We start from the raw sequence: 23,886 nt of genomic DNA, 5'->3' as shown, positions 1-23,886 counted from the left end.
GGGTGAACCCCTGCACAGGGCAGAGGGGACATGGACACTGGGGTGAAGAGGAAGATGGTCCCACTGCCCAAATACTGGCTGGTAACTCTGGTTACCAGCCAAACTGCTCCTGCCCTAGCTCTGGTGCCTTGAGGCCGTGCTCCCTCACTCATTCTCCCTCACATTCCTCTGGGAGCTGATCAGGGCTTGAATGACACCCCAGATGACTCTTTGCTATTAATTCCTGTGAACAGAAAGGGCTCCTTGTTCTCCCAGTCCTACTCTCTGGAGGAATTACAGGGGCCAAGGCAGCAGGCTGAAGCCTTCCCGACTTAACCCTTCCCCCGGCTCCCCAGGAGCCTCCCTGCATCCAGGGGACTAGCAGAGGTGAAGATCACCCTGGAGCCACCTTGACCACCACAGAACGAGCCCACTGGGGTCACTCAGCACTGCTAGAGACACAGGCCTCATTGGGAGGATCCCCTTCTCTGGTTGTTCTGCCCAATCTTGTACAACTCCCTCCTTTTCCCCTCTAAGCATCTCTCATCTGGTGTGCAGACCAAGAGCATCCAGCTCCCTCCATTACATAACACTGGATATGCCAGACTCCATCCAAGAACAGGCAACCTGGTCTTTCTCCCCCAGCTCTACCCCTTCAGTGCAGGCTTTTTGGGGTTAGCCTATTGGAAGTACACCTGTCCTCTCCAGCAGGAGATGCAGGGGTTAACAGCCAGGCAGGCTCTGTGCCATCTATCAAAGCAGGTAGCAGACAGACATGCTTGCCCCATTCCTCTTTGATCTTCTCAGACCTGAGTTATGCAGGAAAATTGTCCCGTTTAGCCATCACAGGTCCTTGCCATGCCCATGAAACATTAGACTGGCCAAGATGACAGGCCAGGAGCTGCCTGGGGTCTTTGCAATGTTCAGAGATTATTCTCCTCCCTTCTTTTCACAAGGTTTTCCCTACACCTTCTCTCTGGAGCAGTGGCACTGTAATCCACTGCTTTAGAATAAAAAATGCAGCTGAGCAAAGTCTGCTTGGCCACATCAAGGCCATATGCCAGTGGCAGCAACACTGTAGTGTGCTGCACCTGTGGCATCCCACACCATCCCTTGGAGAGAGAGCAAGTTTTACTCCTGCTCTGGAGCCAGGTGGGACTCTTGGAACCACATCCCAGACCCAGTCCCCAGAGAACTTCCTGAGGACTCCCACCCCCTCCTGAGGTGATGGGAGTGCAGGATTATGCAGCAACGAGCACCATCCAGGCTTTGTTTCCCATACAGAATGATAATCCTGGAGGAGTGCAGTCACTGTGACATTTCTTTAGCTGCCTGCCCAGGACGCTGGGTTCTCAAACAGCTCAGTCCACCAGTAAACAACTCCAGGCACTGCCTGGTTTGTGTTTCCCCCGACATCCCATGGCAAAAGTTCCTGTACAGCTGTCCTGTAGCCACATGGTTGCTGTATGGTGCTGCCAAAACCCAGGCAGGGCTGCATGCAGCTCTTTGCATTTCCCAGCTGACCCATACCACTTCCTTTCTCCTCAGGCTGCATCACAAACAACCAGTTCATCAATGCCCACAACTGAAAGCTCAGAGGCACCTGGAAGGGTCTGGGACAAACAGTGGAAGCTTTGGCCAAGAACAGTGAGGGGTGATGAAGATCAGAGCCCAGCAGTGGATTCTGTGCCCAGTTCTCAGTTGGGAGGCTGCCTGTGGCACAAGGCAAATCAAAGGGCTCTTTGGAAATTGTGGCAGACGCAGAATTGACACAAACATGGCCTTCAGAGACCCTCTGCTTCTCTTGTTCATGGACAAGCCTTGAAAATGACCTGCACTCTGGGAGCCTGGGAGAGTGGTCATGACATTGGGTGGGAGAGGAATTTGGAGATAAGGACATGAGGAAGCGGTGGAGATGGGGCTGGGCTTGGGTGCTCCAGCAAAGGGTACGACCTGGTCCTGATCTCTCTCAGGCTGTCATCAGTCATGTCCCATGATGTCTCACGAGTCAGATCATCTGCAGACTCACAGGTTTTCCAGACATTATAGTGATCTTTCCCTCTGCTCCTCCCTGCTTTTTCTCAGAGCATCAGACTTATGCAATCATCAAATAAAAAGGGTATCACTTTGAAACCTTTCTAGTTTTTCCAATTTTCTCATGACTTCCTCTGTGGGTGGTCAAATGGTCACCTGGCCACTAGCTTCCACTTGCCCCCAGGGCTGGATAATGAGCTTCCCAGCTATCCCATGGCCATGATGATGTGTGGTAAGGCCCAGTGCATCTTCACACCGAAGGGGATGTGCAGTCCTCACTGAGGATGTCGGGTACACTATTTCTGACTGGGACAGCAAGACTTCCAACATGGGTCAGCTGTCCCTGACATCATCAACCCTCCCATGACCATCTGGGTTGCCTGGCCCTCTGCCTCCCTCTTTCTCCCTCACCAGGAGGGAGACAGACCCCCTTTCCAGCAGGAGGGCTGTCTCCCTCCTCACCAAGCCATGCCAGGCAGCAGCAAGCTTCATACCGACAATGATGCAAATCCCACTTAGGAGATAGGGCAGGTCAAGGGTTTGGCTTTGGTGTGAGAAATCTGCTTTCCCTCCCTAACATGATTGGTTGGTATAGCCATTCCCTGTCCTTCCCCCAGCATCACAGGGGGGATACAGCCACAGCAAATCCACACCAATCTGCCTGGCACGGGCAAGAAGGCAGCAGGGGCAGGACCCACTCCCACGCCCAAATCCCAAACCTCGCCCCCCCCACCCCCAACCACCTGTCCCTCATTGTCTCACGTGCCCACCTTCACATGAAGGGCATTTTGCAAAGAGGAGGTGGTGCCCGCTCATCCATTCCAGTGCCTGTGCCCATCCCGGCCACCGCCGCCGCCTCAGCTCCTCCTAGCCCGGGCTTCCTCTCCCGTCTTTGGGTCTGGAGCAAGCTGGACGCTCTTAAAAAGCTTTTTATGTGCGTGCGTGTGTGTGCGCGAGTGTGTGTTAATCACATGATTGTCATTCACCTGTATCCTGAACAAAGACCGTGCACTGTTTAGGGCCCAAACAAGAAAGCCAGAAAGGGAAGGGGGGGGTGGGTTGTTGGGAAAACTGAAGGGGCCGTTGAGAGAGCAGGCGCGCGCGGGAGAAAATCCTTATCAAACTCCCAATTCATGGGTCTCCCTTTCCCTCAGCACACTGTGGGTATTGTTTGGCTGGGGGGGGTGTGGATGTGTATTTTTTCGAATGTCTGTATCGTCCCCTCCTTGCTCCCCAGCTCTGACGCTGTTTTACTGTATGGAAAGATTTCACAGGGAACCCCTCCCATTTTCCCAGGCAGTGCTGGGACAATACCAGTGCTGTGCCCCCGAGATGGGCAGGGGACAAAAGCTGGCTCTCCTGCTGGGGATCCTGCAGCTCCTGTGCTGTGGACAGGCTCTCCCCTCTGACTCCTCCCTTCCCAAAGGTGCAGGAGATAGGTGTCATCTAGCAAAACCCCTGCCCCGAAACTTCCGTGGTCACACCCGGGTGGCGGAGGTGTCCCACCAATGTGGTCCCCTTGCTGAAACCCTACCAAGCAGATGCCGCTGCGATGATGCTCCTTGTTCACCGAGCAGCCAGCCCGGAGCAGGGTGTCTTTCCTGTCATCCTTGGGAATGGTATGTACACAGGACACGTGGACAGAAGAGACTTGCACAAGGATATACAAACACTCAGTGCTCTGAGAGGGAGCTGAAAAAAGGGGTAAACCGACTGCAAAATAAAAGAGAATTCAAAAAGTGGAGGCAGGACCAAAGGATTCAAAATACAAGAACTGGAGAAAGGCAGAAGGGAGGGGAAAAGCCCCTTCCTCAGCATTTAAATACAAGGAGACACTGAGATTGCAGAGACTGTGTGGATGGTACAAACTCCTTTGAGGACATCTCTCTCTTGCAGCTGAGCCACCCATGGCTCTGCAACGAGGCACAAATTGGAGTTGGCTCCTGGCTGGCTGGTGGCAGCAGGCTCTGACAGGGATGGTGAGCAGTGGGAAAAACACTGGTCTGGTGCCTTGGAGGTTACTGAAATCCCTCCTTGATCTGATTCCTTTCGTGCACATCTGGGAGTTGTTCTCCCTGCAGAGTTTACCTGTTGCACTCGGGGTGTGAGCTGAGCAGGCTGTAAACTTCACTCAGTGTCTTTTGGGGCAATTTTGTTTGTCTCCTGCCTGGGGATCCTCATCAGCAAAGCACTAGAGGACCCCTGGCCTCTCATTCCCTACCACTTGTAGCCCTGTACCCTGTATCCTCACTCCACAGGAAAACAAGAAATCTCTGCCACACTGCCTCTTTCCTGTGGAATCCAAAGGAACTAGCCACCTGAAGGGAGAGCAAATAAACACCATTTTCTGGCCATTTTATGTGTCATTCTCCCTCCCTGCCCCAGGTTGGAGATTCTCCCACACTCCTATGCAGGGCCCCTGTAGATTGATGATGACCCTTACTGGCTGGGGGAAGGTGCCATGGGCTCTGCAGTATTACTGACTCTGCATCCAGTGGGCCACAGCTGTGTAAGAATTGACCTTGCCTCACTAGTTTTTGCTGGTCATCTGCATGCCAAACGGAGTGAGCTGCCCCGTCTGTGCTGTGAGTCCTCGTCTTGTGCCAGCTACAACTGAGGTTTCCATTGGTGAGAGAACTCATCCCAAATGGCAAGACTTGAGGTTGACCAGCTGCTGCTTTGGCCAAGGAAGCAGGGCCTCGACGCTGCTTTCCGAGGCTCTCCATTGGGTTTTCTTGTCATCAAAAAGACACATTCCTCTCTTCCAAAGGGAAGAAGGCATCATGTGAAGAAAAGTATTTGAACCCATCTTTTTTTTCCAGAGTAGGTAATACTGAATAGAAGAAAGGTAGGAGATGACTCCTTGACAGTTATTTTTTCCTGTGGGGTGCAAGAAGCCTGTTTAAGCAGAGCTGTCTGCTTGATCCCGATGGCACAGAGCCATTTCCTCCTCCCAGCTCTGTTCAGTAAAGGCTTCTCTTTGAGCTTTAGCGAGGTTTTCTCTGCAGCCACCCTATGGCTTCAGAACTTTATGTACTCCAGACAACACCAGGCATGCAGGGAAACACCCCTAAGGTGTCAGCCAGTTTGCAGGGGCAGCAACCAGCTCACAGGTTTGCTCTGAGGGCTTTAGCTCAGGTGCTCAGCACCATCCTTGGGACTGGTTCCCTCACAGTCCATGTGGCGCCAGCCAGTGGTTTTTTTCTGTGTCTTTCTAACACAAAGCTTCTGGAGAGTGAATGTCTGCTATAGGAGTTGAAAATGTTCTTGAAATCCCTCCAAGCTGTTTGACTGGGTCATATGCATTAATCTGTTTGTATTTTCTGACTTAGCACTGAGGTGTCTTCAGACTGGGTCTCCAGCAGAGAGCTGGGGCAGGAGCTTGGTTTATCTCATTGCTACCATAGGAGATCATCAAAACTTTTGTGGGTGACTTCTCATGGTTACAGAGTTGCTGTTGGTCTATACCAGCCCTGGTAACAAAGGAAATTGAAGAAGCCAACTACCTGAGGCATGTGGGAAGCAAAGTGAGCTGGAAAATGGAAGATAGGAGGGACAACGTTCTAAACTATTGAGAGCTGAGATCTCTTACATGTCCCAGTGCACAAGCAGCAAGAATGAGGGTGAGTGTGTGTGAGAGTCCTTCTCATCAAGAAACACCACTTTCCTCGTGAGACCATGTTTGCCTTTAGGAGCAGCTCAGCATGCTGGATGAAGCAGAGTCTGCTTGTCTTGGCAAGATCCCACAGAGCCCATCCCTAGAGTGCAAAAATCTTAAGAAAGCTCAAACTAGTATTTACTGTCCAGCAGCATGGCATTTCCCCTGGACCTTATGGCCTCCACCCTCAGAACACCTCTGATCCTCTTCCTCCCCTTTCCTACCTTGCAGATGCTGGTCTGAATAATGCCCTTTTCCCAGTGCCTTGACCACAGGGTCCCAGGTCAACTTATTTCAGCATAGAGGAATCCTCGTGCGACTCTGTGAGGAGGACTAGGGACTCATTTAGCACATGGGGAGTGCTAGACCCTTCAGGAGTAACCATGCTATCAGGGGGAGAAGGAGGGGGACCCCCATCCTAGGGATGCACACCCTTCTCCCCAAACCACCCACACCCTTTCCAGCATCCCACCACCCCAACCTGCCAGGGTTGAATCCTCCAGCACCGTCTCTCTGCCCATGCCACTGAGAGCAGCAATGCCAGCAATTCTCATGAAGAAGCTGGCACCATGGAAAACAGGGAACATACTACTGGTGGCTGAGGTGGAGTGGGGGGCTGCCTGTGTCCCCTCCCCGCCGTCCCTGGCCGACCGTATTCTGGCTCTGAGGAGTGCTTGGCTCCACCTTCCACCCTTCCCTCCCCCGGTGCTAAGCAGCAAAGCCAGCTAGAGACATCCAGCCGGGGTATTAGTAAAAACCAAGCCTCCCTCCAGGAATGGCACTCGCCTGAGAGCCTCCCCGTGCTGCGCGCCCCGACACCGCTGGGGCTGGGAGAGAGAACAGGGGGGCTATTGGGATACAAATCACAGCCCTCGCAGGATTTGCCCGGCACACCGGCCAGCAATGTAAGTTTTCCTACCTGAGCTCGCTCGCACAAGCGCACACTTTTGTTAGCGCGTTTTTCCTTCTACTTTCTCTCGCTTTTTTCATTTTCCCAAACAAGAGTCTGTGGTGCCCTCTGAAACTAGAGGGACAGCAATTCTTGCTATGCACTGTTGCTTTTTTTTTCCAGTTAAGCCAGAGGCATGCTTTTCCATCACTTTATTTTTTTTTTAATTTCTTTCTTCTTCTACTTTTTTAAAATTTTTTTATTTTATTTTATTTTTTAATTTATAGATGGGGAGGATAGAGAGGCCTTTATTTTTAGAGTGTATCTTTCTCTTGGGGGGAACTGCTGCACAGCAGCAGGGACTTTTAGAGGTGACTGCAGACCGAAGGAGAAAGGCGGAGTGTGTGGGACAGGCAACCCAAAGCCTGTCTCAAAGTTAAACTTGGCTGTGTTTTTGTCTGGATATATATAGATATAGATACAGATACATGAATGTGAGTATGCATATGCATACACACACATATATACTGGAGTGTGTGTGTGGATGAAGTGTAGGTGTATTTCAAGCCTTTGGTTTATCAGCTGTGAGAGGATGAGATGTCCCTGCAGAAGCACTTTCTCACAGCTGGGATCAGGGTCTCTGGGTGTGGATCCCAGGCCTGGGCTGGTTCCCTGCATGGTGGTGCCACCCGCTCAGGTTCCCTGGCACCTGGGGTATCAGTCCCTTCTGGCTTACAGATTCGGTGCTGGTGCTTCCCCTCCCATGCCTCCCCCCAGACATTTCACTGCGTGTCTTTGAAATTAAGGGGCACTTCCCCACACAAGTTTGGTGGCTCTCCTCCACATTCCACTCCTCCGTGGAGTGCTGTGCCCAGGCAGAATGGTACATGTCTCTCTTCTTTCAGGTCCCCAACCTTCCTTATCCCTCTTGCTGAAGGCCCTTCCACACATGTCAGCTCCACAAGATTGCAGAGATAGGGAGCAATATCCCAATTAATCGGGGGCCCCGACCCATCCCCACCCCCATTGATCACGGGTTCTGCGGTGTGCACGGCAATTGCATTTCTTGCGCTTTAATTGAGCAGCTCCTGTCTCGTGGTCAGCTCTTCAGAGACCTTGGAGTCCCTTTCAAATTTGGTGGTTGCTTCTCTTTTTCTCTCTTTTCCCCCTTTTTTCCTTTCTTTCCTTTGTTTTTGTCTTCCTCCCTTCCCTCCTCAGTGAGAAGAAGGACAGTGAGAAGGAAGAGGGGAGGCTTGAGAGCAACGATGGCTGACGACCAAGACCTTTCAGAGGTGGAGATGAGCCCAGTGGGCTCTGAAGACCACCACTGCCTCTCCCCAGGACCCTCCATGGCATCAGACAACTCCCCGCACCTCACTGGCTCTGGGAATGGGGAGATGGGGAAGGTGAAGAAGGAACAGCAAGACTCGGAGGCGGATGATGACAAGTTCCCGGTGTGCATCCGCGAGGCAGTCAGCCAGGTGCTGAGCGGCTATGACTGGACCCTGGTTCCCATGCCCGTCAGGGTCAATGGAAGTAACAAGAGCAAACCCCATGTCAAGCGGCCCATGAATGCCTTCATGGTCTGGGCACAGGCTGCCCGGAGGAAATTGGCTGACCAGTACCCACACCTGCACAATGCCGAGCTCAGTAAGACCTTGGGGAAGCTCTGGAGGTAAGAGAGAGCGGTGGAACGGGGGGTGTGAAGGCTGAGGTCTGGAGGTGTCCTCTACAGGACTGTGTGGTCATGTGGAAGGATGGAGACTCAGCAGGATGGGTGTCCCTTGAGGAGACTTCTGTACACTGGAGCAAGGTGGTTGGACGTAGTGAAGGCTTCCTCAGTAGAGCTCACCTCTGTCCTGGGCAGCAGCCCTTTCCGTGTGTTTCCTACTAAGTTTCCCTTTTGTTCCTGATGAGGACACTCTCATTCTGGTCCTCCCTGCCTGCCTGCCTTGGGAAATCTTGTTTTCTTGGCTCACCCTCCCTGCTGGGCTCAGCTGTACACTAGCAATAAACTGGCTGAGCTCAAGATTTAAGAGCTAAGTCACAGGAGGCTGCCTCAAGCCTGTCTGAACTCAGATCCCAGCACTAACAGGGTTCCTTTTCCGGGCAGTGCCACAAAGCAAGAGGGATACCAATTTAAAGCTGAGGAGGAAGGTCAGGGGAAAGGAGATAGGCAGTCAGAGTCCAACACCTGTCCTTCCCAGGATGGTCCCAGTTTTGGCAGGCCACGTAGGTGCAGTGAGATGGACAAGGAGAGACACAGGTAGAAACAGGGACTGAGGTTTAGCAGAGAGGAAGAGACCTGCAACAGTCCCAGCCTTAGCAGGGTCTCTTGGAATATGCATCTTCCTTTGCACCCAAAAAGATGCCCTCCTTTCTCACTAACACATATACATTTGTCCTTTGGCACCAACAATTTGCACACCTATTTTCACTTTGTGCAGATCCTGGGTCCTCTGTGTGGCCTCTCCTCCTTCCTCCAGCAGATCCATAGGCTGCCTTCATCAAGTGCAGCCAGCCCATGAATGTGCAGAGAGCAGTCGTGCCGAAGCCAAACCTGTCAGGCTGGCTGTGCCACATCCATCCCGTTGGATGCTCTCTGCTGATAACCCCATCAACCTGTTGCCTTCTGCCACAAGCCCCCAGCACAGTTCCCTGCCTCACAACAACCAACGCAAACCAAGGCTCATGCAAACAGCCCTCTCATTCTCTCACCCCCTGACAGCATTTTATAGAGGAAGCCCTCAGTTTTGGGTGAGCCAAGACACATTTTTTGAAGCAGAAGCTTCAAAACACACTTTCTATTGCAGCTATTCATTACTAGCTTCAAACCGCCTAGCTCGCAAGGAAGCAACTCTTGGGCATTAGATTCTCCCTCTGCTATGTCAGCCTATTTACACTGACTCCTAAGTGTCTAATGTGTCCCCAGCAAAGGGATTTATTTGGGAAGTCAAAGGCAGAGTATTGATTGTGAATGTCTCATCTGATCTTCTTTTCTACTTGGCTCTCCTCTGCCTTCCCTTTACCACAGTGCTTGCTTTCACCTGGGACTCTGCTGCCAGCCTCTGGACTGTTAAGCTCTGTTGAAAAAAGAGGGTGTGGGGGGAGGACCCACCCTTTTTGTTCTCAAAATGGTGATTTCAAGATATCATTCCTTTACTGCAAAATTTTGCCAGATTTTAGATCAATGGTGTCTCCCTCCTCCCAGGCATTGCATTTTCCTTGAAAATATAGTAGAGCGGTGAAACCTCCACAGATAATTGCACTCAAAGCACAGGGAGACAGCCCCCAGCCTGTGGCCACAGTCACACACCCAAATGCCTCCCTGGTCCCAGGACATGGCTCCCGCTGCTGGCCACATGGGACTCAGAGCAGCGGGACACTGCCACCAGACAATGGTCAAGGTCCCCGTGTGTTTCTTAGGGCACAATACAGCCAGGAAGTGTGGCTCAGATGAGAAGCTTGTGGGGTCAGGCCTGGGGTCGTTGTAAGCTGCTAAGTTTGCTATCTGGGTGCTTCTCTTGAATGTCTCCTCTCCTAGTTCACGCTGAGGCTCTCCGAGCCGTGCCAGCCCCTACGGAGATCACGCACCACAGCAAGCTGGGTTATGGGTATACAGTCAGTGTCTGGCCACATGTGTGTCCTTCTGTGAGGCTGGGGGGAAAGATCAGCCAAAAAACTCCAGGGGAGGTGGCACTAAAATTACTAGGATAGTAGCCCAAAGCCTTACCTTCCAGGCATGGTATGGTTGGGCTTCCTCTGCTGAGGTTCCCATTGCCTTAATCCCCCCGGTATAGGTCCTACACATGGATACAGCTGCAAGCAGACAGGATTTTTTCTGGATGGCTTAACCTCAAACTTTTGATGAGTGTTCTTGCAAAGGTGGCCACCAAAACCCTACAGCCATAGCCTGTCACTTTGGAAAATGTTGTCTGTTCTGAGCTTAAACAGATGAGTTACACAAGTTTGCTGTTATGAACTTATACAGGTGGATTAGAGGCGAAGGCTAGTGACCACAGGGACTCCCTGCAGACCACCATTAAACCAAGCATGTCCCAACCAATCAGCACTGGGTGGGGATGGAAGAGACTAGGAAATCTTGAGAGGCATCTGAAAAATAGGATGCAACAGCCCAGGATGCTTTTTTTAAGTCCAAAATTTGCACTGCCACGTCCTCCACAGGTACCAGGCACCTTCACTGGAAGGGGCTGCAGGATATGCCCTGATGGCCACGTTACCTGCCTGACCTCAAACACAGTGCCGGGGGCTTATGGCCCCATCAACCTTCTCCAGGCTGTACCCACTTAGGGTGTGTGATGGGTGCAGACAACAGAAAACCCTCTCACTTCTTGAAAAATAAGGGAGAGGGTTTGTGCTCAACAGTCACAAAATCTGTCCTTGAACGCTTTCTTTTCCCAGGGTGGGACAGGGAGCAGCTCTCAAATGGAGGCTGGCTGCTGAAAATGTCGGCATGACTCCCAGCCAAAATGCCAGCCAGCACCACCTCCGGGGCTGAAAACAAGGGAGGCACGGGAAGAAGGGGAGGAAGGCTTGGTAGGGAGGAGCAAGGGGCCCTGATGGAGGGATCTTTGCATGAAGAGGGTGGCAATACCCAGGGAATTGGTTCATACCCACAAAATCTAGGGCCATGGACATGTAGGACGGGTGCTTTCTGCTCCCAGCCAGCCCTTGCCTTGCATCAGCCCCAGTGCCCAAGCCCATCACGGCACTGACTCATTGGCAGCTGAGCCCCAGCCAGGGTCAGGTCTCTGGCTGCTGAGCCAGGCGCCTGGCACACGGAGCAGTGCAATGCCAGGCGGCAGAAGTGGAGGCTGTGAGAGGCCAGCAGGAAGGTTTCAGCCCTTCTTTCTCCTCCCAGAGCATGGCGCTGGATGCTTGCCCCTCTCCCCTCGGCTCAGGGGTGAGCATTTGGTGTCGGGCTTGGATAAGCCCCATGAAGGGCTTTGCTCTGTGATCCGTAACTTCTCTGCCCGTGCGAGATTCCTTTGCATTATGGCCCAGAGAGCGTGGGGGGCAGGAGGGGGAGGGCAGGAAGCAAGTGAAATCCAAATCCCCCCAAATCTCCTGGCCTTTGCCTGCTCGCACCAGTTTCACTTTGCTAAAGCCGATTTGAATTCTGATCCCAGTGGGAGGGAGGAGAGAGCAGGCAGCCTTGGAGAGAAGGCAAAGATGTGGGGAGTGGACTTGCCTCTGTCCTGCTGGTGGCACAACTCATGGGCTGTTGTCAAGGGGAGCAGAGGTGAGGCACTAGAGCACAGCTCAGAGGGCAGAGATCTGACATCTGTGTAGCCTCCAATGGTTCTGTTTCACACCATCCACAAGACAGATCTCGGAGGCTGAACTTAGCAGATTTTATCTCTATTCTCCATATCCCACGTTCTCCAAGGATGAAGATTTTGCCAAACCAAGGTACCACCAGTCCACAAGACCTACAAGGGTTGACCCTTGGAGGGCCATCTGGAGCAGCACAGGCTGAGGGATTAGAGCCCCTCTGGGACTTTGTGAGCATGGTATACAGTGGCGGGAGGGAGACAGGAAAGCTGGTGTTGGATTCATGGTGGCTCAGTTGCTTTAATCTCCAGGATTAAGGCAGTGGAGGAATGTGGTGTGTGGCCACAACCTGCTCAGGCTGACTGGAGTGAACCCAGGTCAGCACCATGCCACACACCTCTCGTCTACCAGCTGAGGGCATGCACAAGGAGTAGGGGAAAAGGGGTGTTTAGGGACAAACCTATTACTTGCTGGTGACCCTTTTGATCACCCACCAGATTTACCTGTGTATTCCTTGAGCCATGCCTCCTCTTCATCTTCAGTTTTTCAGGTCAGTTCTGTCCTTTATATCTTCCCCAGAGCCTACAGCTAAGCAATATTGGTGATATTATAGTGCTAAACGCTTAGGGGGCACCAAGGTGCTGGCAGTCCCATCCCCATGTAGTTCTTTTCCTGGGGAGAAAAAGGTGGGGACATTTTATAAATGGAATATTTTTTTTTTTCTGTTTGTGAGCCCTGCCATTCATAATGGCTGTTTTGAGTTCTCAGTCATGAGAAGACTGGTCCCTTCTAAGAGCACTGGTTTTTGGTTGGAGGCAGGATGATCTTGAGTCACAAGAATATGAGGAGGAAAATCATAACATGAAATTGAAGTGCTTCCAGCTGAAATGCTGCAAAAGGCTTGAGAAATGGGTTTGATCTTATCTTCAAATGCTCTGAGGCATCCTGCCTGTGCATTTCACCACTTCCTGAGAGAGCCTTAACTAGACCAGCCCATGATCTGGCAGGAATACAGACAAGGAGCTTACATTTCTGCAGTGCCTTTCATCCAGAGACCAAGGCTCATCCACATCTACCTCTACAAAGCCAGCAAAACGGCAGCTACATTTTTTACAACTGCTTGGTCAAGTTCAAGGAAGGCTGGTCCTTTTGCTTCAGCCTTTTGCATTATCCATGTCTGAGGTGAGCAGAAGCTCCAGGAATAGTAGAATGCACTGTTTCTGCCCCTTCCAAATTTTCTTTAATTCCCTTTTAGATATTACAAGTTGACTAAAGGTTGTTTTACATGGTTATTGTGGAGCCAATATCAATTGTTGCCATTAGTTCTCCATACAGCCTCAAACTAGGAGCAGAGCCTACAGAAAGGGGGAGGTTAACCTGGAACAGATACAACCTGGGGAAGAGCAAGAGATACGGGGCAGGCAGTGCTATAGGTAGTATACTACCTTTGTCCAAAGGAGAATTTCAACTGCCCTCGATTTGCCTGAAGTTTTTAAAAGCAGCTCATCCAACCTTATTTAACACAACTACAAAAGGCTGCACTTCGCACTTTGGCAATGGAAGAGAGGGCAAGTTGAACTTACTGAAGTGAGAAGTATCACACAGGCTGGGAAGGACCCAGCACTGGCACCAACCAGTGGCAGGGCTTAACGACTAAGGAGAAGAAGGAAAGCATTGCTATCTCCGTGGAAACACTCCAAGTTCTTCCTATCATTCCGGGAAGTACCCTCCATGGGGCAACATCCCGCCATTTGGATTTACACACCCTGTCCCACAATACTGAGCATCAGGGTTTTTTTCTGATGGACCTGCCTCACTCCTTCCCCTCTTCTCTTTACCACCTTGGTCTCTGCAGGTTGTTGAACGAAAGCGACAAGCGGCCCTTTATCGAAGAGGCGGAGCGGTTGAGGATGCAGCACAAGAAGGACCATCCTGATTACAAGTACCAGCCCCGCCGGCGGAAAAACGGCAAGGCCACACAGGGCGAGGGTGAAGGCCAGGTAGAGGGGGATGCTGGTGGGGCTGCTGCCATCCAGGCCCACTACAAGAGCGCCCACCTGGATCACAGGCATCCCGGAGAAGGGTCGCCCATGTCCGATGGTCATCCAGAACACTCCTCAGGTGAGTCTTGGGTCTCAGTGAATCTCTTGACAGACTACATCCAAGTCAGAGGTTCAAAAAAGAAAAGTCATTATGGTGAAAGCCTTAGTGATGGGGCTCACACCTTACTCATGACCCAGCAGATTGCTGGTGTCAGCAGTACAGGGACATGCCTGAGTTTCAGAGGCACTTGTGTTCCTCTAGTCAGGCAAGGTATCATTGCATCCTCCCTTTTTTCCACAAGATGATACAAAGAGATTTGGTTTTGGCCTTTTCTTTCTCTCTCCACCAAACCCTCCAGCTAGACAGCTGCTGGCATACTGGGAAGAACAGAGCTGGGTTGTATATAGAGCCAGTCATAAAGCTGGAATTCACCTCTTCTCTCTTTTTCCTCCGCAAAACATTCTTCACATTGCAGGTCAGAGCCATGGGCCCCCCACACCTCCTACCACCCCTAAGACCGAGATGCAGGCAGGCAAAGCCGATTCCAAACGAGAAGGGCGTTCGCTGGGGGAAGGAGGAAAGCCACACATTGACTTTGGCAATGTGGACATTGGGGAGATCAGTCACGAGGTGATGTCCAACATGGAGACCTTTGATGTCAATGAATTCGACCAATACCTGCCGCCCAACGGACACGCCGGCCACCCAGGCCACGTCGGAGGCTATGCGGCAGCGGCCGCTGCTGGCTATGGGCTCGGGAGCGCCCTGGCTGCAGCCAGCGGACACTCTGCCTGGATCTCCAAGCAGCATGGAGTCTCCTTGTCCACTGCCACCTCATCGGTGGTGGACTCAAAGGCCCAGGTGAAAACGGAGGGGTCCACCCCTGGAAGCCATTATACTGACCAGCCCTCCACCTCCCAGATTGCCTACACATCCTTGAGTCTGCCCCACTACGGCTCGGCCTTCCCCTCCATCTCCAGGCCACAGTTTGACTACCCGGACCACCAGCCCTCGGGACCCTACTACAGCCATTCCACCCAAGCCTCTGGCCTCTACTCTGCCTTCTCCTATATGGGACCTTCCCAACGTCCCCTTTACACTGCCATCTCTGACCCTGCACCCTCCGTGCCACAGTCTCATAGCCCCACACACTGGGAACAGCCCGTGTACACAACTCTCTCCAGACCGTAGGGAATGGGGAACAGTGACCAAAGCAGCGATGGAAAGGCTCCCAAGAATCAGCACAGGCAGAAGAGCCTCCGAACTCCAAGGTCACTCAGTGCCATCCAGCCACCAGAACCTACCAAGTATACAGAAGTGCCTTTCTTGATCCCAGCTGTCGCTGGCACACCCACCTAGAGGAAGGTTTATCGTCCTTTCACCCTTTACCAATTTCACACAGGCCACATGACTGGCTTGCGATGCTTTATTGGCCTTCTAGATGAGGAGGATTCTAGACATGGAGTGACTGGTCTATGGTGGGTTTTGTTGTGCACACCCTGGACTGTATGATGAGAGAGACTGTCCTTTCCTTCCCCTCCCACACTGCTCCAGGGAGTTTGCAAGTGTTTCCAACAGGCCACAATGGCCAACACATTGTCACCTGCTGTGGGTGCAGGGTGGTGGCTCAGCCTCGGCAGATGTGTCACGGGAGGAGCAGTAGGGAGGTGGCATGGCCGGCTTCCATGCAATCAGCGTCGTGCAGCAGTCCTGCCTAAGATTCACAAACACAAGAATCTCGAACCCCTTGGAAGACCAACCTACGCTTGCTTCCCTGCCAATTTCCACAGCTGCACTCTAGCTTTTCTCCCCACCTCCTCCCTCCATCTTGTCTCTGTTTAATCCCACACTCTTCCCAGCATGGAGAATTGAAGGCTTGCCTGAACAGTACATGGGATTTGGGAACAGCATGATCAGTCTTAGCATTACTCGTATCACAGCCCGTGTGCACACACGTGTTCATGTATGAAGGTGGAGGAGAGGTGGGAAAGGACCAATGAATCATTACGGTGCTATGGGTGAATCCTCCTTTTTTAAAATTACTCTGTATCATTCATTTGTGTCTGGCATTTCTGGCCTCTCAGTCTCTTCTAATCTCTTCAGAACCCCAAACAACTTCTGAGCAAACTTGGTCCTTGCTCTTCCATGTCTGATGGTGCCTGCATGAAATGAAGAAGCACCAAGAAAGCTACAATGCACTTGCCAACACCCCAAGTTAATTCCAGTACTCTGAGGTCCCACTCCAAACCCAGGCTGAACTCATTCGTTCATCATGTCTCCCAGTCAGCCAAAACCTCCCTCCCGTCTATGCTGAGAATGGAAAGATACTCCTGTGGCTTTAAGCAAGGTAGACACAGACCCAATCTTGGATGATGAAAGAAAAGAACCCTATTTGGGTGCAAAGTAATCTTCTTTGCCTTTGGGTTTCAAACTGGAAGCAACCAGCTCTTAGAGATCAACCTCTTTTTTCAGCCCAACATCTGAGGACAGTCTGTTTGCTTCTCCTTTGTCACCTCCAAGACTGGGGTATTTTGCCAGGCCAGGGAGTGAACTGGCACAAAAATTGCCACAGGAAAAGATGATTCCTGGCAGCTGATTGCAGAGACATGCTGTGGGACTTCCCAATGCATATTCCAGTCTAGAAAGAGACTTTAACCAAATGTGGACTGTGATGGGTGCTGCTGTATCCCTCTGCTGATATGACTGTCAGATGCCCTTCCTGCCTCCCTTAGCTACAGAAGACTTCTCCTTGTGGTGTCTGAAAAGATCATGTAGAATGTTTGCTCCCTGTACGCATGTAACCTCTTCCAGCCCTGTCCCCTTATTTATGCAAGTAGCACCTTCCTCCCCTACCTCCCTTTCCTCAGTCTCTGTGCCATCCTAGCACCATTAACTCTGCATTAAACATATGGAATAATAAACTTAAAAGTTTCATTTTCACATGTCTGAGGTTTTTTTGACCTCTTCCCTGCCAAGTCTCTGTTTTTTCCCCCCGTACATGTATGATGGGTCACACACACCACCACACAGATCCTGTGCACAGCCTTCCTCTGCCTCTCAGGAAGAGGACACAGGTACATTTCTGACTGGCTGTCCAGACTCCTTCATGGAGATGAAGCTCATCTTCTGTTTACACCTCACCTCCAGTCATTTCTTCCATGAGAAAAGCACTAACACTGACTTTTGTTCTTCATCTGAGATACAGCACATGCAATCAGGAGTACTATTTTGCATGTGCTTCATCCAAAAATTTCTTAGTGTGACTGCTGATGCTCTCTAGGATAGAAGTATGGGGGGGGGCGTTTCTCATCTTGGTTCCTCATAACCAGGTAGTAGGTGACATACCTTCAAAAAAAAAAAAACCAAACAAAACTCCCCCACATACACAAATTTGTGTATTTTGGAAGCCGACATTAATTTCTCTCCTTCCCCTACCCTCTTGCCTCCCAAAAGCAAGAACCTAAACACAAATACTCATACACACAGAGCATATTTCAGAACACATGTATACACTTCCGTACTTGTTGAAGACATTCTGTATATAGTCAGATCCTGGGAGGGTATCTGAACTTGTCTGGAAAGAAAAGTATGTAGCAGGTATCACTCTGCTTAAGAACATCTGTCAGATGTTCTGTCAGATGGCAGAACGGTAAGAGCCCGTTACCCACAGACACTCCCAACAATTGATTCCAAAGGGTTTCAATGCTGATGCATGTGAGCAGATGCAGTGAGTTTCTGTTCACTAAACATTTTATGGGTGAGTAAGCACATCTAGGAACTGTGGAATGTGTTCAAAGCTTTTTAAAAAGCATAGCACAATTTGGATGAAGTTCTGTATAGGGCCAAGAGGATCCACAGCAGGATGGCTTAATTAATCTAATAATAGTGATGCCAGCTAAAGAGTTCCATGCAAAATAGGAGTGACCATTCATGGAGAGGATGAAAAACTTCTACCCCAAATCACAGGCTGTGGGAAGAGCCCCGAAGGGCACTGATGTCAGGAGCATGGGTAGGGACGAAGGGAAGCCATGGCGAAATTAGAGGTATGTAAGTTGATCACAGGAGTGAGAGAAGTGACACAGCATGGATGAACACAAGAGTGGGAAAAGAAAGTTCTTAATCTCACATAGGCACTCTTCTCCAGCTCTTCAAGAAGCAAATTAGGGAAGTGAGTGGGCTCTGCCTCAACCACTCTGCAGTGGAAGGGGATTCCTCCTCTCATACCGAAGGCTTGTTGCATTTAAGACAGTACTGAGAACACCACTGGTAACAGAGGGGTTAACCACTCCTCCTGCAGCCTAACAGGAGCTGGCCCAGCATCTTTCCCTATCCCTTTAATCGTATCTGATACAGATGCAAGGCTGGGGAGGGGAGTCCAGTAGGGAACAAAGAAGCCATTTAAAAAAAAAATAAAAAAAAGGACAAGAAAACGACCCCGCGCTCCATGGCAGACGCCAAAACGATTGCACAAAGGCACCATTTCAGGGCTGAAATTTCACCGCACCAACGTGATTAAAGGATTCCATGGAGGGTGGGGGGAGAAGGCTGAAGGCCACAGTGCTGCAAATTAACCTTTTCTTGGTAAGGATGGCCTGGAAAAGGAAGCATTTGCGTTCTTCAGTCAACCCCCTCCATGCACCTGCAAACATCTCCACATCCCCTTTGACCTGTCATTTCACCCAGGGACACATTCAGCTCTTGCATTATTGCCTCTGAAACCAGCCCTTCCTGTGCACAGCAAGAGACGAAGGATAGACTGCTGCTTTTACAGGGAACAGTAAGAGAATGACATTCATGGCTGGTTACATGAGCCAAGTTCCCAGGCAGGTTGGTATAAACTCCCTTTGGGACATGGATGCTCACATGCAAGCACTCACCACACATACAGCACAGAAAATGATCACTTTATATATAAATGCAAGCTTTAACACAAACTAGTCAGAAATATTCTTTCTGGGCCAGAGCAAAGAAAAATATAAGGCAGAAAGCATAGGTGAAGCGTACCTTCCTTCTTCTCTTTAAAAATAGAAAACAAAACCCCTGAGAGCTCTTTTTAGTAAGACAATTGAGAAAGATTTGGTGTGTTCTGCCCAAGCTCAGATCTTCCACATGCAGAGAAAAGAACCTTGAAGTACACAGATCAAGAAACCAAAACTAGGTGAATTAATGAAAATCTGCAGCTGGCTGGAAGCCCTTGCAGATTGTAAGGCATCCACCCAACTCTTGACTTGAGCACGTTACCTCCCAGCACATCAGAGGTGAGAGTGCAGGTACCTGAAGGGGACAGATGACTGATCTTTCACCACAATACAGATCAAAGGAACTCTAGGATTTAGCTGCAGTTTTGCCACCGTAAGAACCACCAGGGTATGTTCAACTGAGATGGCTGGTCCATCCCCAGGACCTCAGTTCCACCGTGTGTCAGACAACGGCTACATCAGGAGCAAGTGCAACAACCCACACCTGCCGAGCTGGTGGGACAGCAAGTGGCGGCCGCGCTTCCGGCTGGGGCAGTGCCACTGAAAGGGGATCCCCACTTCTGATAAGCAGCAAGGGAGCAGGGAAACAATAGGTGGCTTGATGAGAGCTGCTCTACGATACTCCTGAGAAGCCCCACAGTCAGCAGTGGCCAAAGAGGAAATTGGGGGTTTCCACAGCAACCTGCCCAGGGCACAAAGGCCCAACTGTCTAGGGGGAAGCAATGGAGGTGTCTCAGCACTCACATTTTAAGAAGGGACAGGGGTGGAAGGCTGGAGTCTCTCTGAAGCCAAAGTACCTGCCAAAGCATTTCTGTACAGCAGGAGTTTAATTGGGTATCCGTCCTATAACCAGGGAGGTGCAGTGCTAGAGGAGGGAGTTACTGCAGACTTTAGCCAAGCTAAAAGACGAAGCCTTCAACAGTGCAAGAAAGCTGAAAAAACAGCATTGCACTTGGCTCCCTAATCTTACCAATATAGTACAGGACACACAGAGAAAAAAAATAATGCCCAAACTTGTGGAGACAGCTAAGAAAATAATTTCTCAGACATATAGGACTGAGATGAAATAGAAAGTCAGACAGAAAAAAACCCAAATATATTTAATTTAAAATAGGGAGATTAAAAATTTATTTACACAAACACTAACCAAAATTAGAAACATCCCTGGAAACACAAAAACAAAAGCAACAGCTGGAATCTGATCAGTCTGTGATAATTAACTCATCCACACCCCAGTCTTCATAGCTCCCATCTGGAAGGTAACGACGGATGATTATGGGGATCTTGCGTGCTCTGAAGGGAAGAGAGAGATGAACAGAAATGTCAGAATCTCCACTGTATCACTTCAGTACGTGATGGAAGTGAGGTGCTTGGTGGCTTCAGTAAGCTCATCAGATTTAACTGAGAGCTGTGCAGCACCAGTGATTTGATATTATATAGCAAAGTCCCAATAACCTTCTGTCATTTGCAGATGCAAAGCACTCAGCACCCTCAGACTACAAACACCAAACACTTCTCAGACCTCTGCTGCTACTGCAGGAATTGAGCCATGTGGTCTGAACCCACTGAGAGACAACACCTAGCATCTAACCCTGATATAGGGGGAAAATATAAATCAAGGGACTTCAAGAACAAATCCACTTTTTGTTTGATGGAAGGTTTTTCACCACATGACACTAAAAAGATGGCAGAATTCTGAGAACTTCCAGGACATGCTGGTATTTACAGAGAAATTTGCATCCTGAGAGCATCAGTTACATTTAAAGAAGGATACATGAAACAGTGACTATTTACATACCAAAACCTGTCACAGCTGGGGTGGAGCACAGCACCTCCTAACAGTGCTTCCAATTAGAGAGCAAGAAAATGCTGAATACAATTTAACTTCATGAACGTAGATTTAAGTCAGCAAAACATAATCAGACAGTCTGGAATCTAGCCAGGGCATCAGGTTTCAACTGTATCAGACTTGAAAAGTAACACAACTTCTTTACATTCAGGGAGGTTGTTCTTCCAGTAGTAAAGTAACTCCCTAATGCCAAAAATTACAACTGAATTTTGGCAGAGAACAGGATGCACCACCCTGACTTCTGACTGAGCTTTCCAGAGCTCACACACAGACAGTGACCAGAAGCAACTCAGTCTGAGCCTGGAGATCTGACAGGAATATGACCTAAGGAGCTTCTAGCAATGGCAAAGGGAGCTGTAATAGATAAAAAATCTGGAAGAGCAGCTTCAGTGCACTGAGAAACTGGGGAAGCGGGGGGGACAATTTCATTCAAGGACAGGGGCCTCATCAGTAACAGAGTCCAGCTGCTTGAAGGATATCTGCATGTGACCTGGATCATGCAGGAAAACTGTGAGACAGCAGGTAGCTCTGCTGTGGAAAGGTGGGCCTGCAAGTGGTCATCCAAAAGTTGCCTCTGCTGCAGTCAGAAAGGATTTATTTACCTTTGTGTAAGTAGGGGAAAAGCACAAGAAGCCAAATGTGCAAGGGTGCAGGAAACATTCTCACCAGCCTGACTCTTATTTTAATTTTTGCCAGCACTTCACTTGAATACAAGTCTGCTCAGATGGCTGCTTCAAAACAATTCCATTTGGGGAATTAAATGGATTCCCAAAAGATGAGGACATTGGGATCCCGTCACAGAAATAAAGAACACAGGGAATGTGAAGTAGAAAAGATCCAGAGCACTTATAGGAGCAACTAGGATGGGAGAGAGCAGCTGTGGAGAAACTCCAAGGTGAAAAAAGGAAAAGACAACTATAGTGCTCACTGTTATTGAGGGAAGACGAGGTTGTTTTAGAACAAAGTGCTAAATGCTGGGATGAGGAGAGGACTGCTGCCTTGAAATCAGTAAAAAATCTGTGACTTACTTGAGTTCTTTCATGGCAATGAGCAAGGGGTCTGTCTCTCCTTCCAGCTCCACCATCACAGGGGCACACATCCTAGGAAGAACATCAACAACCACTTGAGCAAAAACATAGGGAGGAAGATCTAAAAACACCTGCCTAGCTGTGTCACCTCTATAACAGCCAATTAAGTAGGAAGGTGGGACACCATCCTGGCAAAACTGATTTGCTCTGGCATGAACTTCAAGAAAACTCCTCTAGTTACAGACCAAACTTTTACTTCAATGTTCTTCTTGTCCCATCCCTAGGGCCCTGCTAAGCAGCTCATGCTCAAGGAATGGTGAAATCCACACTCTCTTAGTTGTCCTCTGCTGTACTTTAGTATGTAGAAAAGAATGGTTCTAAAATTAATCCAATGAAAAGGGTGGAATTGCTGTAAAATGAGCAGGCCTCCTACAACTCCAACGTATCTCTCACATTCTGACTTGCTCACAGCTTCCAGGCCTTGATCAGTGAAAGAGAGGGGCTGGATTTACAGGGCATTTTACATCTCACAAGAAAAAAAATTAATCATTTTGCAAAGGATTGTGACTACACCCATCCACTGGACAGTGGTGGCAAAGAAAGCTCACGTGTTGTGTTATGTGTGGGTGAGGCCATGGGGCTGCTGCTGGTCTGGGTTCAGTACTGAAAGTAAGCAGAAGCAGGTACCAGAGTCTTTTGGATTAAAGGCCTGGCACGGGCCCATGTCACCTCCCCCCATTTTTCCTGCCTTTCACCAACTGAAAGAATATGCACAAAACAGCTTCACAGAACAGCTTGGCTGCCTCTAAATCATGCACAAGAGAAGCCTCATTTTCAAGGTGACTATAACCAAGAGATGAAACCTTTGCCACTGTCTAACAATCTCACTCAAAAGATAGTTTTTCAAAAAGCACAACTATTTTTAATATTTATTATTAAAACAAGTCTAAAAAGGCAAATTGATTAAGAGCAGCAGGCCTTGGCAGCACTTGAACTAAGTTCTAAATGTTATTGTCTATTAGAAATAAGGCCTTACTATTGCAAATACTTTAAAACACTTACAGCTCCCCACAATGCAACTGCATTTAAAATGAATTTCAGCTTGGCTTCTCCACTCCCAATTCCTATAGCCCAGTTGTGTTATCAACTGAAGCTGTTTTAAAGCATCTCTCCCTCCAACATTACCTTTTCCAAACCAGTTATGAACTTTCAAGTCCATGCTAGCTCTCTTAAGAAATACAGAAACCTGACCTGTCTTGACCCATTCCCTAGTAATTTAGTCTGTGACCCAGGACAACTCGTTGTGCCTACTAAATGCTCCCTCTTCATGCACAAGCAGCAGTTTCAGGCAAGGAGAGATGCACAGAGACTTCAGGTGCAACTAAGAGCCCCACAGTCCCGTGCATCACTGGTGACCAGAGGGTGACATGCAAGCTCAGAAGTCATACAAAGGATTCAGAAGACCTAGGAATTTTTAAGGGAAGGGGAAAGCACTTATCAGTGTAAAGGGAGGTGCAGCTGCGGCAATGCTGGGGCCAGTGTGGGCAATACTCACGCTATCTGGAGAGCACGAGTGCCCAGGACTCTGGCTCGCTCGTACTTGGTCATGTAGGGGGTCGTGATCCGCTTCTGGTTTGCCTGCTGCCGCTCTCCCGAGGGCAGAATTTCCACGTTCTCCTGTCCCTCCTGGTGGGAACAGACCCGCGCCGCTGCTCAGCCGCAGCCGCCACCGAGGCCCTGAGGTGTGGGGGGAGCCACTGAGGCCTCCCCAGCCACAGCGGCCGCCCAGCCAGGCCGCGACGCGACCCTGCGGGCCCGGCAGATCCTGCCTGGGCCGGCCAGGGCAGCGCCCCACGGGGCACCCACCTCCTCGGCGTTCTCCAGGTCCTCCAGGCCCTCATCCTCCTCCACATCGTCGAAGTCATCCCCGTCAAAGCTGCGAGAGGGACACACGCGTCGCACTTGTGGCCGGGCCGCCCCCACCCGACCCGCCCCGAGGCGCCCCGAGGCGCGCCGCGCCGCCTCCCCTCCTTCCCTTCGGCCGCCCCGCTCTCACTTGTCCTCGTTGTCGGACATGTTGCCCGCCCGGCGCCCCCCGCCCCGCACTTCCGGGAGCCACTTCCGGGTGTTGT

At 50.2% G+C, this 23,886-nt stretch overlaps 3 protein-coding genes across 5 annotated transcripts in view; 1 reads left to right on the top strand and 2 right to left on the bottom strand.

Moving 5' to 3' along the window:
• PICK1 (protein interacting with PRKCA 1) overlaps nt 1-2,907 on the bottom strand; it is a 30,092-nt gene extending 27,185 nt beyond the window's left edge. Inside the window, exon 1 of the mRNA XM_086887443.1 lies at nt 2,784-2,907. The gene's annotated coding sequence lies outside the window, so the exon portion shown is untranslated. The remainder of the gene's footprint in view (nt 1-2,783) is intronic.
• Nucleotides 2,908-6,381: 3,474 nt separating this feature from the next.
• SOX10 (SRY-box transcription factor 10) lies at nt 6,382-16,838 on the top strand. 2 transcript variants are annotated; one of them, XM_023935602.2, is made up of 4 exons: nt 6,382-6,576; nt 7,779-8,235; nt 13,711-13,976; nt 14,374-16,838. In XM_023935602.2, exons 2-4 carry the CDS (start codon nt 7,826-7,828, stop codon nt 15,087-15,089), a joined length of 1,392 nt encoding a protein of 463 aa, XP_023791370.1. In that variant the 5' UTR covers nt 6,382-6,576; nt 7,779-7,825; the 3' UTR covers nt 15,090-16,838. The 2 variants fall into 2 exon arrangements, with proteins under 2 accessions (XP_023791370.1, XP_086743564.1); XM_086887438.1 differs by lacking the exon at nt 6,382-6,576 and having other exon boundaries at nt 7,501-8,235.
• Nucleotides 15,311-23,884, bottom strand: POLR2F (RNA polymerase II, I and III subunit F). 2 transcript variants are annotated; one of them, XM_086887446.1, is made up of 5 exons: nt 23,811-23,884; nt 23,621-23,690; nt 23,310-23,440; nt 21,755-21,826; nt 15,311-16,057 (listed from the first exon to the last, which is right to left on the bottom strand). In XM_086887446.1, the coding sequence occupies exons 1-5, from the start codon at nt 23,828-23,830 to the stop codon at nt 15,979-15,981; spliced, it is 372 nt and encodes a 123-aa protein (XP_086743572.1). In that variant the 5' UTR covers nt 23,831-23,884; the 3' UTR covers nt 15,311-15,978. The 2 variants fall into 2 exon arrangements, with proteins under 2 accessions (XP_086743572.1, XP_086743571.1); XM_086887445.1 differs by lacking the exon at nt 15,311-16,057 and adding an exon at nt 19,977-20,170.
• Nucleotides 23,885-23,886: the final 2 nt, after the last annotated feature.

This window comes from Cyanistes caeruleus, chromosome 4 (genome assembly GCF_971803275.1).
Source record: "Cyanistes caeruleus chromosome 4, bCyaCae1.hap1.1, whole genome shotgun sequence".
Classification (NCBI taxonomy): domain Eukaryota; kingdom Metazoa; phylum Chordata; class Aves; order Passeriformes; family Paridae; genus Cyanistes; species Cyanistes caeruleus.
This window is presented reverse-complemented; position numbering and strand designations above follow the sequence as displayed.

What these genes read in the sequence shown, in the direction of transcription:
- SOX10 (XM_023935602.2), top strand. Translation starts at nt 7,826, where the DNA reads ATGGCTGACGACCAAGACCTTTCAGAGGTGGAGATGAGCCCAGTGGGC. An exon ending in ACCTTGGGGAAGCTCTGGAG is followed by an intron (nt 8,236 to 13,710) that starts GTAAGAGAGAGC and finishes TGGTCTCTGCAG; the next exon opens with GTTGTTGAACGAAAGCGACA. An exon ending in TCATCCAGAACACTCCTCAG is followed by an intron (nt 13,977 to 14,373) that starts GTGAGTCTTGGG and finishes TTCACATTGCAG; the next exon opens with GTCAGAGCCATGGGCCCCCC.
- POLR2F (XM_086887445.1), bottom strand. Translation starts at nt 23,830, where the DNA reads ATGTCCGACAACGAGGACAA. An exon ending in ATGTCCGACAACGAGGACAA is followed by an intron (nt 23,691 to 23,810) that starts GTGAGAGCGGGG and finishes TCCCTCTCGCAG; the next exon opens with CTTTGACGGGGATGACTTCG. An exon ending in ACCTGGAGAACGCCGAGGAG is followed by an intron (nt 23,441 to 23,620) that starts GTGGGTGCCCCG and finishes TGTTCCCACCAG; the next exon opens with GAGGGACAGGAGAACGTGGA.